Source organism: Triticum urartu, chromosome 7 (assembly GCF_003073215.2).
Source record: "Triticum urartu cultivar G1812 chromosome 7, Tu2.1, whole genome shotgun sequence".
NCBI classification, from domain to species: domain Eukaryota; kingdom Viridiplantae; phylum Streptophyta; class Magnoliopsida; order Poales; family Poaceae; genus Triticum; species Triticum urartu.
The window spans coordinates 108158058-108175645 of record NC_053028.1 but is presented as its reverse complement, the minus strand read 5'-3'; the positions used below and the strand labels follow the sequence as shown (position 1 = coordinate 108175645).

Here is a 17588-nt window from a genome sequence, read left to right as displayed (position 1 = left end):
GATGTGCACTGCTACTTCGAAGACAAGTTTGTGCAACTTGAATAAAAAATGAAGAGAATAACAAGTGAAAACAGGATATAGTATGTGCTGGTTGCCCGGAAAGAGGCGTGCTGGGCAGTAATGCATGCATGTACCTCATCCATCCCCAAGCGCAACTTGTCTTAGAGAAAGAAGATGTTCATAAACAAGTAAAAACACAAGCCGGACGCATGTGATTTGATTAAGTGAAGTCAAAGTTTGTTACCGCTGCGCGTCCCCAGCGTCAACACACGGGTCGCCGTGCCGTGTTCGACCGGCGAAGCTGAACCAAACGGGTAAAGAACAAGAATTTCTTCGAAACGACAAACGAGTAACTAACTTTTTTCCTTTGCCAGTGTTGGAAGCTTGGAAACCAGCAATGGAATAATAGTGTCAGTTTTGCTAAAGCACATCTAGATATGCCATAAGTATTGCACATCTAAATCTTATATTATTGATCTTATGTTAAGATTCATGTGGATATTCTCTTTATTATGCTTGATTCACTCACTTAGATGTGTAATAAGCACATCTAGATGTGCCCTATACAAACCCTGATAGTATAGTCCAAGGCCCTAATGAGAAGAGGCGATGCTTGAAACTTGAAGCTACTGACGGCAGCTGCAGCGGCGAGTTTAGTTGCTTTCCTCACGCGGCATTGAGGAAAGAGGTTTGGGTTCTTGTCTGTCTGTCAGCAGAAACCAACTCTTTGCCGAGAAAGCGCGGAGGTTGTCGCTTGCACACCTGGTGTTCCGGTCAATCCGCGGTTGAATTTCTCGTTTGTTTTCGAACAAGATAGGCCGGCCTTTGTCAGTTCGGCGCAGGCGCATTTGGTGTGCCCTTCCTTGCTTTGCTCCTCCTTTTCTCCTTTTGCTCATGTGGTTCAGGACTTCTGGGATCGCATTGTCTCCCTCCAGCTGCAGAGCTACTTAACTCGGTCGTAATTTCTTATCTAATCATAAGAACAGTTGGTCAGTAGCACGAGTTGACTTTTATTTGCAGCTGGTGCAGTATAGTATACACAGATGAATGCGGCAACGGCCTGAAGAAGCAGAGTTCAACTGAAACACAATCTAATCTAATCAATCTAGTATGAACAGAGCTTATCAGTTTCATCAATGATCCATCGACATCAATAACCAATCAGTGACACCAATGCCAAACATCTTTTTGTTTACATCAGAATTCCTGGCCAAAATCCTTGGCGAAAAGAGAGTGAAAGAAGAAGAAATCAAGGAAAGAATGAACACATGTATGTATAGACCCTCCGGTGATCGGCGACGCGAGCCAATGCGTCAGAGAGCTATGTAGTTTCCGGATCAGTTCGACGCCGGAGGTGTCTTGGGTGTCTTCGGCGGGCGCCCGGCGAGGCCCTGCTCGACGTCGCTGCCGCCGCCGCGCGGGCTGGAGGAGGACGCGCCCACCACGGCCTGCTTGCCCCTGCTCAGGAGCCGGCGCAGCGAGCGGAGCCGGGCGGACATCGGGGACCGCAGGTCGCTCGCCGGCAGCGGCGTCGCGGGGGACGACGACGCCGCGCCCACCGCCATCGCCCGGGTCGGGATGTCGATCACCAGGTTCTCCTTCCTGCGCCCGGAGGCCGAGGAGCTGGTGGAGGCGGCGGCGATCGGGGGCGCCGGCGGCATCCCCCCGAGGCCGCCGTTGGCGACGTCGTCGTGGGTGCCCCAGAACAGGACGTTGGTGGGGAACATGGGGAACTCCGGCGCGGCGTGGTCCTCGCGCGGCACGCGGGGGAGCCCCTCCGCGGCGGACTCGGGGTCGGCGCCGACGGGGGCGCGGCAGAGCGGGCAGGTGTCGTGGGAGTGGAACCACATGTCGATGCAGTCGACGTGGAAGCGGTGGCCGCACTTGGGCAGCGTCCGCACCTTCTCGCCGTCGGCCACCTCCGAGAGGCACACGGCGCACTCGAGCGCCTCGCCGTTCTTCCTCCTCCCGCTGCCGCCGGGCGTCTTGGGCGAGGCGCCGCCGCCGTAGACGGCCACGGGGAGGGTCCGGAGCACGGAGGCCGGCAGGCCGCGGCGCGGGAACGGGGAGTCGCCGACGAAGATGAAGCGCGAGGAGGTGGCGCCGGCGCCGTTGAGCATGGGGTTGGCCCCCAGGAAGCGCTTGGCGTAGAGGTAGAGGAGGAAGACGAAGACGACGACCATGAAGAGGAATATCACCGCCGCCAGCAGCACCCCGTTGCTGATGGCCAGCTGCGACGCCGGCGCGCCCGCCGCCGCCGCGTCCGCCACCGTCGGCGCCGGAGGCGATGAAGACATCCTTCCCGTCTCAAGTCCCAACAACAAACTGATCCCCGTTTCCCGGCGGCGATGGCTGACGACACTCAAGAACGGAGAGAGGATGAAGAGAAGCAATGGAGGAGGTCGCCTGTGGTGGCACGGTATTTGAAGGGGGGCTAGCTGACGGGAGGTGGACTTTGTCAACTAGTGTGGTTGGGCTCTTGGGTCGCGCGGTGTGGGTTTGACTGGGCCGCTTGGATGGCGATGCGGGGGCCTTCTTTCTCGGCTCGGCCGCGACGTGCGCCGGCGGCCTCCGGGAAGCATCCAACTGGCGGGAGCGCGGGCAGCCGCCGCCGCGGTATGTGCGGGAAACTGACGTCGCCGGTGACTGCTGACCTGACCTCGCCGGTCGCGGTCAAGGTGGCTTCCATCGCCTTCCTGCGAATGCACACTGCCATTGCACATCTTTTGCACGGGCCGTTCGGGCTGCTGCTGGTAATATGATACGGATAAAAACCTTGGTCAAACAGTTACTACTTATTTGGAATTCAGCTCGACATGCGTCAGGTATGAGCTATGCACGCCCGGCCATGTGCCGACTAAGAACTCAAGCTAGTATCAAATCTTATGTTTTTTTTAGGAAGTGTCAATTCTTATTTTTGAGTCTTATTTTTCAGAAAAAACCTTCCCATTTTTATTAATTATAAGAAGAATATTTTTAGAATTTTACTATACCGCGTCTCACAGATCGATGCGCATCTGGTCTGTGGATGCCATGAAAGATGACGTGTGCAGCGAAAACGGGTGTCATATGGATGAGCCGTCGCGCTGCAGCGCAACCGAGGGCGTAGTCGAAGGCTCGGATAAAAGCCTACACTTATGGGATTAAGTTACCCCCCTAACGAACTTACATGCATGTTATCCCTGTATTAAACAACTCCTTCCTTATCATTGTTTCGAAATTATTGTGCAGTGTTTCAGAAGACATGTGAATCGCAGTTACACATGTCCAAGTGCGTGATGTAGCCATGTGACGTTCAATCGTCACGCGGTGATGCGCGTCTAGTGTACCGAGCTGATGAAGTTGGGCGGCGTGTGTAACACAACACGCGTTGCGGCACGACCCATTAGTACAAGTTGTTGCTAAGTCCCGTAGACGCGAGGCCGGATAAAAGCCTACTCTTACGGCATAAAATAGGTACAAATTTTCGCGCCAGTTATCTGCTAGATGAAATTTTGCCACCGTTATCCTGGTATTAGATAACTTCTTCCTTAATCTTGTTCGCCAGTTATTATAGGAAGGGTTGCGTGTTTCGAAACACCCTCATGTTTCTTTCTTTCCAAATCTCCCACGTTACAAGCATCACAAGGGAAGCTAACACATGTCTACAAAAATGCCGGTCTCACAATAACGTCGTGTCCAGCAATCCGCATTCCCTACATGCTGGGGTGTACGTCATATAAATCCAACTGTCGCTTTGTGTTAGGGAGTTTGTTCCTCGGAAGCTACGGCAAAAATGGAGTTGCGGATCGGCTAGCGAATTGTAGCATGGCTCGACCAAAGGATCCCCATGCATCGAAACTCCATTGCTTCATGATCGGTAGCCCCATAATTTTTAAGTAAAGCCTCCTTTCATTCGCGACAAAAGAAGAAGGAGCAGCCAGAGTGGTTTCGGCCGTGGATCTCCTAGAACTTGCTTGCAAAGGCAGGTTTATATTTGTAAAACAAAACGTGGAAATTTGAAACCGAAATCCGAACAGCAAACAGTGAAGTCTGTGACTGCCGGAGCCAATAATTTCGGAACGGATCAGCAACGGCTCTGCCATTGATTGCGCGCTGAACGGGCGGGTGGTTCGCTGGTTTGAATTTCGTACCGGAGAAACGTGAAACGGAGCGTAGAAAAACTCGGCGGTGGGAATAGTACTGCCGTGCCGGCGACCAGCCGGGCAACGACGTGCCGACCCGTCCGTTGCACTGTAAACGAGGCCACGTAAATAAGGGCATATACAATGCATAATTTCAAGGTGATCCCTCGCATGCCATGTAGGATCGAATATGACGTAAACTGGTTCAGATAGAGAAGCGGAATACTTTTCAGAAGGCGGATGCTTGAAGAGAAAAAGTGTGGTCCGGTGACAAATCTAAAGGTTGGAGTAAAAAGTAAAGATGCATGTGTACTAGAGTCTTTATTTTCTATTTTTTAATAAGATCCACTAATGGTAGCTTGCATTGGAAAAATAAATAAATGTAGGTGTCTCAAATTACTTTTTGTCATAAGACATATGTAACCATATGCCATTATTGTACATGCCCTAGCAGTGCTGGTGGTGGTCCATGTGAACATGTGGTGCGGCGCAATGCCTTTGATGGCGTTTTAAAGGCAACGGACATCATCTCTACCGCTCTACATAATGTACGGGGATTAGCTTACAGAGCAGCAGTAGTTAATCATCACAAGGATTGTTACTGCTGACATGTGAGGCCCCCTGTCATAAGGGTCAGCCTGACATGTCGGACAAACTGTCATAATATCGTCTAAAACAGCCATCAAACACAACTGGTAGTTATTTTTTTGCAAAAAAACAGCTTCCTTCTTTTGGTATTTTTTGTTGTCGATGTTTTGAAAGTGGTAGTTCTGTGGAACCGTAGTCTGATATGTTATATTTTTTGTTAAATAATCCAATGGATATGCAGGGCAGGGATGCGAGTTGTAAATTTACACCCACAAGTTGTAGAACTTGAAGAACAATCTAAGCTGCGTATCTCTAATCCGACGGTCCTTTTATATTATTCTTTCGCCGCACGAGGCTTTTTCTATTGTATAGTTTGACCCCCGTAAGAACACGAGGTGAGAAGATTTGTGTCAGGCCCTGTTTGGTTCATAAGTCTTAGGACTTTTTTTAGTCCCAACTTATAAGTCTCAAGTCTCTAAAAAGTTCCTGTCTGTTTGGTTCCTGAGACTTATAAGTCTCTGTATAAGACCATATTATAACTATAAGTCCCTATAAGTCCCTCCTTGAGAGTCTTATTTCATAAGTCCCAAATGTCCACTTTAAGTCTCTATAAGTCCCTCCTGTTTGGTTTAGATGGGACTTATAGGGACTTTTTTAAGTTCATAAATCAATAAGTCTCTGAAAACAAACACTCTCTCAGTCAGAGGAACTACGGTCCTAAACACACTTCGTTGACAGCTGCATGCTCCCGAAAGTGACCATCATCATGGTGCTAATCGTTTCCTAGACCGGAATTTCGTGGTTTCTGTAACCGAACCGTGGTCCGTCAGCTCTTGCATAGACAGTATATAATTTTAAACTAAAAAAATATTACTACTGCAATGGAATTCGCTCAATATTACAGCTCTCCAAACATTTTGCCAGACTATGCATAATTCTTAGGATCAGTGTCTCAAATGCAAAGTACTGCAATATTTCATACTACAAATGATGAAATGACCTGTATATTTATGGGTTTATTACACTTTAGGCTTTCTTTGGTTTGTAGGATTTTTATAGAAATTCTATAGGATAGGATTTGCAAAGGAAAAATTCCTTTAAAGCCCTTTGGTTTGTAGGAATGGATTCCTATTCCTATGTAGGATAGAAATCAATCCTTCACGTTTTGAAGGAAAAAAACATTAGCCTAGACTCAATGGAAAAAATTCTATCCTATGCACCAAATGACATCTCTTTTTCTATAGGAATTGACATGCATGTCATCTCACTTCCTATAATTTTTCTATTTTTATAAAATTCCTATCATATGAATCAAAGAAGGCCGTACACCTTGGATGCAGTTCACCTTTGCCCACTCAATTAACTACAGCACGTCGGCCGCTGTTGGCTGGCTTTTGGGTACATGACAGCGCCACTTAACCGTGACTACTGGGGTCTGTGGAAACGGGAGTGCGACTGTTGGGGCTGTCGTTTCAACAATGTTTGGTAGGAGGACGAGGGAAACGCGTGCGCTGCCGTGCCGAGACCATTGACAGGTTCAGAGCGAAAAGTCCTCTCAGGCACGGACGCATGGTTTCGGTTTCTACGCCCGTTTTGGCCGAGAAACCACCACGATTTTGATCCCCCCGGCCACCACGAGTGACAGGCCAGTCGATCGTTCAGTGCACGGCGTCGCACCTGCACACGCTCGCGTGCTCTGTGCCGGAGCGCCGGGCATTGACGATGGAGCCTGCGTGGCCTAGAGCCGGAGAGAGCAGCGCACACCTACGTCAGAGAGAGAGAGCTACTGGTAGGTGCCCTGACGCGACGGCACCGTGCCACTGGGCGCGATCACCGGCTCCACGATCGCCCGCCCGGGTCCGCCGGCGCCCGGAGTCCGCGCGAAAAGGCCCGTCCCTTGCCCTGCTCCCCTAGCGACACTGTTACGCACGACATGATGAGCAGGAAAATTGTCGTGTCGAGATCTGTAGGGCGAGGCCGCGGACAAAAAGCGCGCCAGGGGTGGGGGAAAGCGGAGCGCGCACCACCGTCGTCATCACGGGAGGACCGGGCGACCGGCGGCGGGAAACCCGGAGGGCAGCCCGCCCCAGCGGCGGGCGCGCAGGGAGATGCCGGGGCCTTTGCGCGGCATCTCGCGGCGTACGTTCGTTCGGCCCGGGGCCGAGGGGCCGGCCGGCCGGGGGAAAAGAAGGAGAAGGGACACGACACGAGTGCGTGCGACGCCGGCCGGCAGTGCGCCCGCGTGGAGACTAGCGGGGCGATGGTGATGTGACGGCGGGGGAGCCGGGGGCGGGTCAGGTCAATGCTTGTTTCTCCATCGCCCACTGTGCCGTCTCGAGTGGGACGAGGACGCGGGGAGACGGCGGGCGAAAGTGTCAAGGGTGACGATGATGATGGCCACTAGTCAGGCTGTGCAAAACCGGTTCTGGTTTCAGTTTTGAATGAACCGAAATCCATTTGGTTAAAGCAAATTGACTGAAACTGAGGATTTTTGGGCTCAAAAGCGTAATGGACTGCTATAATACTGTACTACTTTCTAACCCATTTGGGTTTTTTTTTTGAGGGAAGCCAAGACTTTATTACTCAAAGATTAGAGAGTTTGGAATACAATACGGATCGTGGGATTGTCCCAATCAAAAAACATGACAGCCATGACTTAAAACTGAGAGTACTTGGCTAACGAGTAAGCTTCGAAATTAGAAGCTCGACCTTCATAAGTGAAGATACGATTAAAGTTTCCTGCTCTAAGCTTAATCTCGCTAATGATCTGACCATAGCTTCTATTAAAACCCTTTTAAATATCTCTCGAAACCTGTTTGCAAATAGTTGCAACGACAAAGTCTTGAAGAAGGAGGTCTTCGGCTAGGGAAAGAGCCTCCCTGCACGCAATAGCTTCCAATCTTGCTGCGTCACGCACCCCATGAACCATAAGTGCTGTTTCGGCTAGTGAGTGTTGCTTCGGTTTACGTGATTAGCCTGACTATACCTCGCTTTAAGCGAGACCCCTTTCTGTCTCGCTGAAGATCTTTCCTATGTGACGAAGTTATCGGGCCGACCCAGGTTTCCTTTTTTTTTTCGTTTGCAATCACTTGCTCTGATTCGCTCGGTCTTTCGCTGGGCTAGTTTTTGATTGGGTCTGCTCGCTAGCTGAGCTTCGTTCGCTGGTGTTGCTAGAATTTTTTCCGAGTTTTCTTTATTTCCTCACTAGGTTCTTTGATTTATCTGTTTATATTTCCTTTTAAATGTTTCTCTTCATTTCTTCTTGGTTTTCACTGGTTTTTTCTTTCTTTTTCATGTTTTCTTTGTTCTCATCGGCTTTCCTTTGTTTCTTCATTCCTTTCTCTCTCTCTCTCTCTCTCTCTCTCTCTCTCTCAGTTTCAATGGTTTTTTGTCTTTCTTTCTTTCCTTGTTGGTATACACTGTTTTGCCATACTTCTTTGTATTTATTTTTCATTTTTTTCTTTGCCATTTTTTATTTTTTATTTTTTGTTTTCATTGTTTTTTGTGTTTTTTCTTTTGGTTTTTCTTTCTACACTTTTCATATACGTCAAGAATTTTTTTAGTATACATCAAAAACATTTTTCTAATACACATTTAACAATTTCAAACAAACATTTAACATTTTTTCAATACTTGGTCAACATTTTTTCAATACATTAAAAATAAATTCAAACCCTTGATTAAAAAAATTCAAATACAAGATTAACATTTTTTGAATACATGGTCAACAGTTTTCCTATAAATTTTACACATTTTTTACATGCTTGATTAACATATTTCAAACAAAATATTAACATTTTTTAATACAATGTCAATATTTTTTCAACAAACATTTAAGATTTTACAAATGTTTGATTAACATATTTCAAACACAAGTTTAATTTTTTCGAATGTTTGATTAACATATTTCAAACACATGTTTAATTTTTTCAAATGCTTGACTAACATTTTTATAGACATGATAAAAAAAATTCATTGTTTGTTTAATACATGGTCAACATTATTTCTATAGACCTTTAACATTTCCAAAATGCTGGAATTAACATTTTTTAAATACTTGTTGAATATTTTCACAAATGCTTGGTTGAATTTTTATATACATGATCAATTTGTTTCGTCATTTTTTAATACTCCCTTCGTCCCAAAATTCTTGTTTTAGATTTGTCTAGATACGGATGTATCTAACACTAAAATGTAATTAGATACATCCGTATTTAGGCAAATCTAAGACAAGAATTTTAGGACGGAGGGAGTACATGGTAAACATTTTTTATATACATTTAACAATTTTCATGTGCTTGATCAACATTTTTCAAATACTAGTTTAACATTTTTTCAAATGCTTGATTAACAATTTTATATACATAATCAATTTTTTTCATCATTTTAATACATTGTAAAAAAATTCTACACAAGTTTAATATTTTGAAATGTTTGATTAAAAAAAATTTGAATACATGTTCAACATTTTTTAGAAATGCTTGATTAACATTTTTATATACATGATAAAATTCTTTCATCATTTTTTAATACATGGTCAACTTTTTTTCTATACATGTTTAAGATTTTCTAAATGCTTGATTAACATTTTCAAATATATGTTCAACATTTTTTCAAATGCGTGATTAACGTTTGATCAACATTTTTCAAATATATGTTCAACATTTTTTCAAATGCGTGATTAACATTATTTCTAAATACAAGATTAATTTTTTCGTACATAAATTGTTTTTCTTTAGTTTTTTTGTATATGTGATAAACATTTTCTGGATACTCATTTAACATTTTTCAAATATTTTTGTAGAGTGTTTTTTAACATATACTTTATAACATTGCTTTATATCCAGGCCATGTCATGGGCCATAGAGTTTTATTTTTAGTTGTGTTATTTTAATTCGATTCGGGTAATGACATGGCCTATATAAGCTGACCGGCGAATAATCCGGGATTTTAATTCGATTTGGGCTGACCGGCGAGTTTTATTTTAATCCGAATAATTTTAGTTTTAGGGTTTACCTATATAAGCTGATCGGCGACCATTGTAATAGGGGAGTAGAATTTTTGAGTTAAAAATAGACAGGAAAGAAAATCCCATGTCGGGGACACCAATACCGCTTGTTTTGCTTGCTGATTCACAAGAATCTGTTCTGTTGTTTGTGGAGTAAATCTAATCTACCCAACAATCAAAATTATCTTCTAGCACTAGTGCAGAACCGGGTTATAACACCGGTTCGTAAGGCCCTTTAGTGCCGGTTCGGTAACCGGCACTAAAGTGTGGGGACTAAAGGTCCCCCCCTTTAGTACCGGTTCCGCACGAACCGGTGCTAAAGGGCAACCACGTGGCATGAGCCAGCTCCGGGGGCAGGGAGCCCTTTAGTACCGGTTGGTGACACCAACCAGTATTAAAAGGTTGGGGGGTTTTGGGTTTATGATTTCTTTTTCATTTAATTTTGTGTTTTCCATTTAATTTTTTTTCGTTTGTTGGTATTTTATGATACTGCATATTGTACACGTTATGCATATATATATAAATAGAATTTCGAGTAGAATATATATATATATATATATATATATATATATATATATATATATATGTGTGTGTGTGTGTGCCTTCGGAGCCAGTGGCATTAGCCTAATTGGTGCCTTCGGAGCACGATGACAATTGGAAGTGGTTCATGGGGCGGTAGCGGGTAATAGTATTCTCCGTTCGTATCTATGGCCTGGTTGAGCAAAAATCCCGCTATTTTCTCTTGAATTGCTTGTATGCGCTCCGTTGGTAGGAGCTTGTCCCACACCTCTCTGAACTATTAAGAAGGAGATCAATATGCATGTGTATTAGTTGTGTGAACATCGATAATGGTGTAAAAATTGTGAATAGTGTTCTGACAAACGTACCCAGTCCGGTCTTTGAGATCCGCTCCTTTCGGACGCCATCATGTGAATGTTCTCGCAAACGTAGTATCCACACAGATCATTCCCCGGCGCCTGCTTCAGGGCCTTTACGAGAATGAAATTTGATCAGATAATAATTAATCAAGCATGATAATTAAAGAGATGGCAGCTAGCTAACTAGTACTACTTAATTACTTACCTTGGGTCGATACCATTTCAGCTTTTGTTTCCATTGGCCTGGAGTGACTTTGATGAACTTTGCCCAAGCCCTGCCCGCCGACAAAGAAAATGAATAAAGGGGTTATTAAATAGTTGTTATCAGGAAATGACGAACTAATTAAATAGGCCGAGATATAGTTAATAATGATTGAAATTACCTGTTTACTATCCCCTTCACGATGGTGTAGTCACTTTGTTTCTTAAGTAGTGAGTCCAGTACTTCAACTGTTCCTTCATCAACTTTAGTGATTAACAAGATCCAGTGAAAACTGCATGCACACACGTTTGCATGTCTTAATTAAGCGGGCATATATATGTAAGCAAAAACATGTAGCTAGCTAGTAAGCAAAAACAGAATTTGTAGTATAATACAGTGTGACTCACAGGAAGTTATAAGGAAGTAGTATATCTCCATTGTATTTGAGGCGCTTGAAGAACTCTAGCATGCTTTCCTTTACACTTGCTCGATAATATGTATCTAAGTTCCATGTGTATTCATTAATGGTATTTGGGTCAATGAACCCAATGCCATAGAGTGCACCTTTTTTCATTTCATACATCTTCATCCTGCATAATACCACGGAAAAGAATATAGTGAGGATAATTACAGGTAATGATTGATCAAAATGATCACTACAGCTAGCTTGAGACTTAAATTACAGAAAGAAATCACTTACAGACAATAGCAACTGACGATAGATTTGTCGAGTGCGTCTTGATTGTATAACTGAAATAGTTCTGAATACTCAACGGACACAGCTTTCTCATGGAAGTAATGATCCTTCTTGACATTCACCATGAGGGACTCTCGATTGGAAATCTTGGTAATGTTCATGTACCATTGATGCAATTCATACATTCTCGTTGGGAGCTTCTTGACCTCGTCTGGCTCGACCAAAGGTTGGCCCCGGACATATTTCCGTTTTATTTCCTCCTCTCTAAGCGGAGACATGGGCTTGATATCGAGGAGTTGTCCAACAGTGATCTTGAGCATTTCAGCATGCGTTATATGCTCCTCGGTTTTTACCACATCGCCCAGTTGGGGAACGTTAACGGTTTGCCCACAATAATATTGGGCGCGCGTACGCTCATGTGTTGTTGGCACAACAAGCGGGGGGATTGATTGCGCCGCCTTTTCTCCCAGCTGAGGAACGGTTTTACCGCATTTTTTGCCAGCTGATTTGCTCGAGCTCGAGCTCGCCTCATTCTGTAGACGTGCTCGATTTAACTTCCTGAGGTGGCGCTCATAGTTTGTGTCAACAGGCTTGGGAGCTGGTGCTCTAGCCATACGAATGAAGTGGTCAATCTTTTCCTCAGGCACTTTCTCCCTTGGCGGCGGTGACGATTTTGGTGCAAAATGGGCTTCCACATGGGCCTTCACTATGGCTGCGTTTTCCTCCTCAGACTTGTCGTAAGGCCTCTGCGGAAGAGGCGCGAGGCTTGTACCACATTGAAATCGCTTGCCTCCGCCTGTACCTCCTGTACTACCTCCACTTGTACCGCTACGCACCATAGCTGCGGCGGCTCTCTTCCGTGATTGCTGAGGCGGCGGAGACGGCTGACGTGGCTGAGTTGGAGGAGGAGGAGGAGTGGCCTGAAGCTGTACCGGACTTGGAGGAGGAGTGGCCTGAAGTTGTGCCGGACATGGAGGAGGAGTGGTCTGACGCTGTGTCGGACTTGGAGGAGGAGTGGCCTGACGCTTTGCCGGACTTGGAGGACGAGGAGTGGCCTAACGCGTTGGTGGACTTGGAGGAGCGGGAGTCTGCTGACTCGGTGGCGGACTTCGACGAGGAGTCGGCTGACGCGGTGTCGGTGGCCTTCGAAAGATGATGCAATCCTTTCTCCATAGGATGATACGATGTTTGGCCTCTCCCAATGTGTGCTCCTCGTCACCTCCAGGAATGTCAAGCTCTAGCTGTTGGAAATATGCCCTAGAGGCAATAATAAAATGATTATTATATTTCCTTGTTCATGATAATTGTCCTATTATTCATGCTATAATTGTATTATCCGAAATCGTAATACATGTGTGAATACATAGACCACAATGTGTCCCTAGTGAGCCTCTAGTTGACTAGCTCGTTGATCAACAGATAGTCATGGTTTCCTGGCTATGGACATGGGGATGTCATTGATAACGGGATCACATCATTAGGAGAATGATGTGATGGACAAGACCCAAACCTAAGCATAGCACAAAGATCGTGTAGTTCGTTTGCTGTAGCTTTTCTGGATGTCAAGTATCATTTCCTTAGACCATGAGATTGTGCAACTCCCGGATACCGTAGGAGTGCCTTGGGTGTGCCAAACGTCACAACGTAACTGGGTGACTATAAAGGTACATTACAGGTATCTCCGAAAGTGTCTGTTGGGTTGGCACGAATCGAGACTGGGATTTGTCACTCCGTATGACGGAGAGGTATCTCTGGGCCCACTCGGTAATGCATCATCATAATGAGCTCAATGTGATCAAGTGGTTGATCACGGGATCATGCATTACGGTACGAGTAAAGTGACTTGCCGGTAACGAGACTGAACAAGGTATTGGGATACCGACGATCGAGTCTCGGGCAAGTAACGTACCGATTGACAAAGGGAATTGTATACGGATTGATTGAATCCTCGACATCGTGGTTCATCCGATGAGATCATCGAGGAGCATGTGGGAGCCAACATGGGTATCTAGATCCCGCTGTTGGTTATTGAGTGGAGAAGCGTCTCGGTCATGTCTGCATGTCTCCCGAGCCCGTAGGGTCTACACACTTAAGGTTCGGTGACGCTAGGGTTGTAGAGATATTAGCATACGGTAACCTGAAAGTTGTTCGGAGTCCCGGATGATATCCCGAACATCACGAGGAGTTCCGGAATGGTCTGGAGGTGAAGATTTATAATATAGGAAGTGTAGTTTCGGCCATCGGGAAAGTTTCGGGGTCACCGGTATTGTACCGGGACCACCGGATGGGTCCCGGGGGTCCACCGGGTGGGGCCACCCATCCCGGAGGGCCCCATGGGATGAAGTGGGGAGGGAAACCAGCCCATATTGGGCTGGTGCGCCCCCCCTTGGGCCCCCCATGCGCCTAGGGTTGGGAACCCTAGGGGAGGGGGCGCCTCCACTTGCCTTGGGGGGGTACTCGACCCCCTTGGCCGCCGCCCCCCTAGGAGATCCCATCTCCTAGGGCCGGCGCACCCCCCTAGGAGGCCTATATAAAGGGGGGGGGGAAGGGAGGGCAGCCGCACCTCAAATCTTGGCGCCTCCCTCTCCCCTGCTACACCTCTCCCTCTCACAGAAGCTCGGTGAAGCCCTACTGCGATCACTGCTGCATCCACCACCACGCCGTCGTGCTGCTGGATCTTCATCAACCTCTCCTTTCCCCTTGCTGGATCAAGAAGGAGGAGACGTCATCCGCTCTGTACGTGTGTTGAACGCGGAGGTGCCGTCCGTTCGACACTTGGTCATCGGTGATTTGGATCACGGCGAGTACGACTCCATCATCCCCGTTCTCTTGAACGCTTCCGCTCGCGATCTACAAGGGTATGTAGATGCACTCTCCTCTCGTTGCTAGTTGACTCCATAGATTGATCTTGGTGAAACGTAGGAATTTTTTTTGTTTTCTGCAACGTTCCCCAACAGTGGCATCATGAGCTAGGTCTATGCGTAGTTACTATGCACGAGTAGAACACAAAGTAGTTGTGGGCGTCGATATTGTCAATTTGCTTGCCGTTACTAGTCTTATCTTGATTCGGCGGCATCGTGGGATGAAGCGGCCCAGACCAACCTTACACGTACGCTTACGTGAGACCGGTTTCACCGACTGACATGCACTAGTTGCATAAGGTGGCTGGCGGGTGTCTGTCTCTCCCACTTTAGTCGGATCGGATTCGATGAACAGGGTCCTTATGAAGGGTAAATAGAAATTGGCAATTCACGTTGTGGTTTTGGCGTAGGTAAGAAACGTTATTGCTAGAAACCTATAGCAGCCACGTAAAAACTTGCAACAACAATTAGAGGACATCTAACTTGTTTTTGCAGCAAGTGTTTTGTGATGTGATATGGCCAAAGGTTGTGATGAATGATGAATGATATATGTGATGTATGAGATTGATCATGTTCTTGTAATAGGAATCACGACTTGCATGTCGATGAGTATGACAACCGGCAGGAGCCATAGGAGTTGTTTTTATTTATTTATGACCTGCGTGTCAACATAAACGTCATGTAATTACTTTACTTTATTGCTAAAGTGTTAGCCATAGTAGTAGAAGTAATAGATGACGAGACAACTTCAAGAAGACATGATGATGGAGATCATGGTGTCATGCCGGTGACAAGATGATCATGGAGCCCCAAGATGGAGATCAAAGGAGCTATATGATATTGGCCATATCATGTCACTATTATTTGATTGCATGTGATGTTTATCATGTTTTTGCATCTTGTTTACTTAGAACGACGGTAGTAAATAAGATGATCCCTCATAATAATTTCAAGAAAGTGTTCCCCTAACTGTGCGCCATTGCGACAGTTCGTTGTTTCGAAGCACCACGTGATGATCGGGTGTGATAGATTCCAATGTTCACATACAACGGGTGTAAGACAGATTTACACACGCAATACACTTAGGTTGACTTGACGAGCCTAGCATGTACAGACATGGCCTCGGAACATAGAAGACCGAAAGGTCGAGCATGAGTCGTATAGAAGATACGATCAACATGAAGATGTTCACCGATGTTGACTAATTCGTCTCACGTGATGATCGGACACGGCCTAGTCAACTCGGATCATGTTATACTTAGATGACTGGAGGGATGTCTATCTAAGTGGGAGTTCATTAAATAATTTGATTAGATGAACTTAATTATCATGAACTTAGTCTAAAATCTTTACAATATGTCTTGTAGATCAAATGGCCAACGTTGTCCTCAACTTCAACGCGTTCCTAGAGAAAACCAAGCTGAAAGACGATGGCAGCAACTATACGGACTGGGTCCGGAACCTGAGGATCATCCTCATAGCTGCCAAGAAAGATTATGTCCTAGAAGCACCGCTAGGTGACGCACCCGTCCCACAGAACCAAGACGTTATGAACGCTTGGCAGACATGTGCTGATGATTACTCCCTCGTTCAGTGCGGCATGCTTTACAGCTTAGAACCGGGGCTCCAAAAGCGTTTTGAGCGACACGGAGCATATGAGATGTTCGAAGAGCTGAAAATGGTTTTCCAAGCTCATGCCCGGGTCGAGAGATATGAAGTCTCCGACAAGTTCTTCAGCTATAAGATGGAGGAAAATAGTTCTGTCGGTGAGCACATACTCAAAATGTCTGGGTTGCATAACCGCTTGACTCAGCTGTGAGTTAATCTCCCGGATGACGCGGTCATTGACAGAATCCTTCAGTCACTTCCACCAAGCTACAAGAGCTTTGTGATGAACTTCAATATGCAGGGGATGGAAAAGACCATTCCTGAAGTATTTGCAATGCTGAAATCAGCAGAGGTAGAAGTCAAAAAGGAACATCAAGTGTTGATGGTGAATAAAACCACTAAGTTCAAGAGAGGCAAAGGTAAGAAGAACTTCAAGAAGGACGGCAAGGGAGTTGCCGCGCCCGGTAAGCAAGCTGCTGGGAAGAAGCCAAAGAATGGACCCAAGCCCGAGACTGGGTTCTTTTATTGCAAGGGAAGTGGTCACTGGAAGCGGAACTGCCCCAAATACTTAGCAGACAAGAAGGCCGGCATCACAAAAGGTATATGTGATATACATGTAATTGATGTGTACCTTACCAGTACTCGTAGTAGCTCCTGGGTATTTGATACTGGTGCGGTTGCTCACATTTGTAACTCAAAACAGGAGCTGCGGAATAAGCGGGGACTGGCGAAGGACGAGGTGACGATGCACGTCGGGAATGGTTCCAAGGTCGATGTGATCGCCGTCGGCACGCTACCTCTACATTTACCTACGAGATTAGTTTTAAACCTCAATAATTGTTATTTAGTGCCAGCTTTGAGCATGACCATTGTATCAGGGTCTCGTTTAATATGAGATGGCTACTCATTTAAATCCGAGAATAATGGTTGTTCTATTTATATGAGAGATATGTTTTATGGTCATGCTTCGATGGTGAATGGTTTATTCTTAATGAATCTCGAGCGTAATGCTACACATATTCATAGTGTGAATACCAAAAGATGTAAGGTTGATAATGATAGTCCCACATACTTGTGGCACTGCCGCCTTGGTCACATAGGTGTCAAACGCATGAAGAAGCTCCATGCAGATGGACTTTTAGAGTCTCTTGATTACGAATCATTTGACACGTGCGAACCATGCCTCATGGGTAAAATGACCAAGACTCCATTCTCAGGAACAATGGAGCGAGCAACCAACTTATTGGAAATCATACATACTGATGTGTGCGGTCCAATGAGTGTTGAGTCTCGCGGTAGCTATAGTTATGTTCTCACCCTCACCGATGACTTGAGTAGATATGGGTATGTCTACTTAATGAAACACAAGTCTGAGACCTTAGAAAAGTTCAAGGAATTTCAGAGTGAGGTTGAGAATCAACGTGACAGGAAAATCAAGTTCTTGCGATCAGATCGTGGGGGAGAATACTTGAGTCACGAATTTGGCACACACTTAAGAAAATGTGGAATAGTTTCACAACTCAGGCCGCCTGGAACACCTCAGTGTAATGGTGTGTCCGAACGTCGTAATCGCACTCTATTAGATATGGTGCGATCTATGATGTCTCTTACCGATTTACCGC

The 17588-nt window shown here is 45.8% G+C and overlaps 1 protein-coding gene across 1 annotated transcript; it reads right to left on the bottom strand.

Annotated features, from left to right (window-relative positions):
* Positions 1-1124: 1124 nt before the first annotated feature.
* On the bottom strand, positions 1125-2411 carry LOC125523328 (RING-H2 finger protein ATL3-like). The gene has a single exon (XM_048688374.1). The coding sequence runs from the start codon at positions 2295-2297 to the stop codon at positions 1338-1340; it is 960 nt and encodes a 319-aa protein (XP_048544331.1). The 5' UTR covers positions 2298-2411; the 3' UTR covers positions 1125-1337.
* Between the last annotated feature and the right edge of the window lie 15177 nt (positions 2412-17588).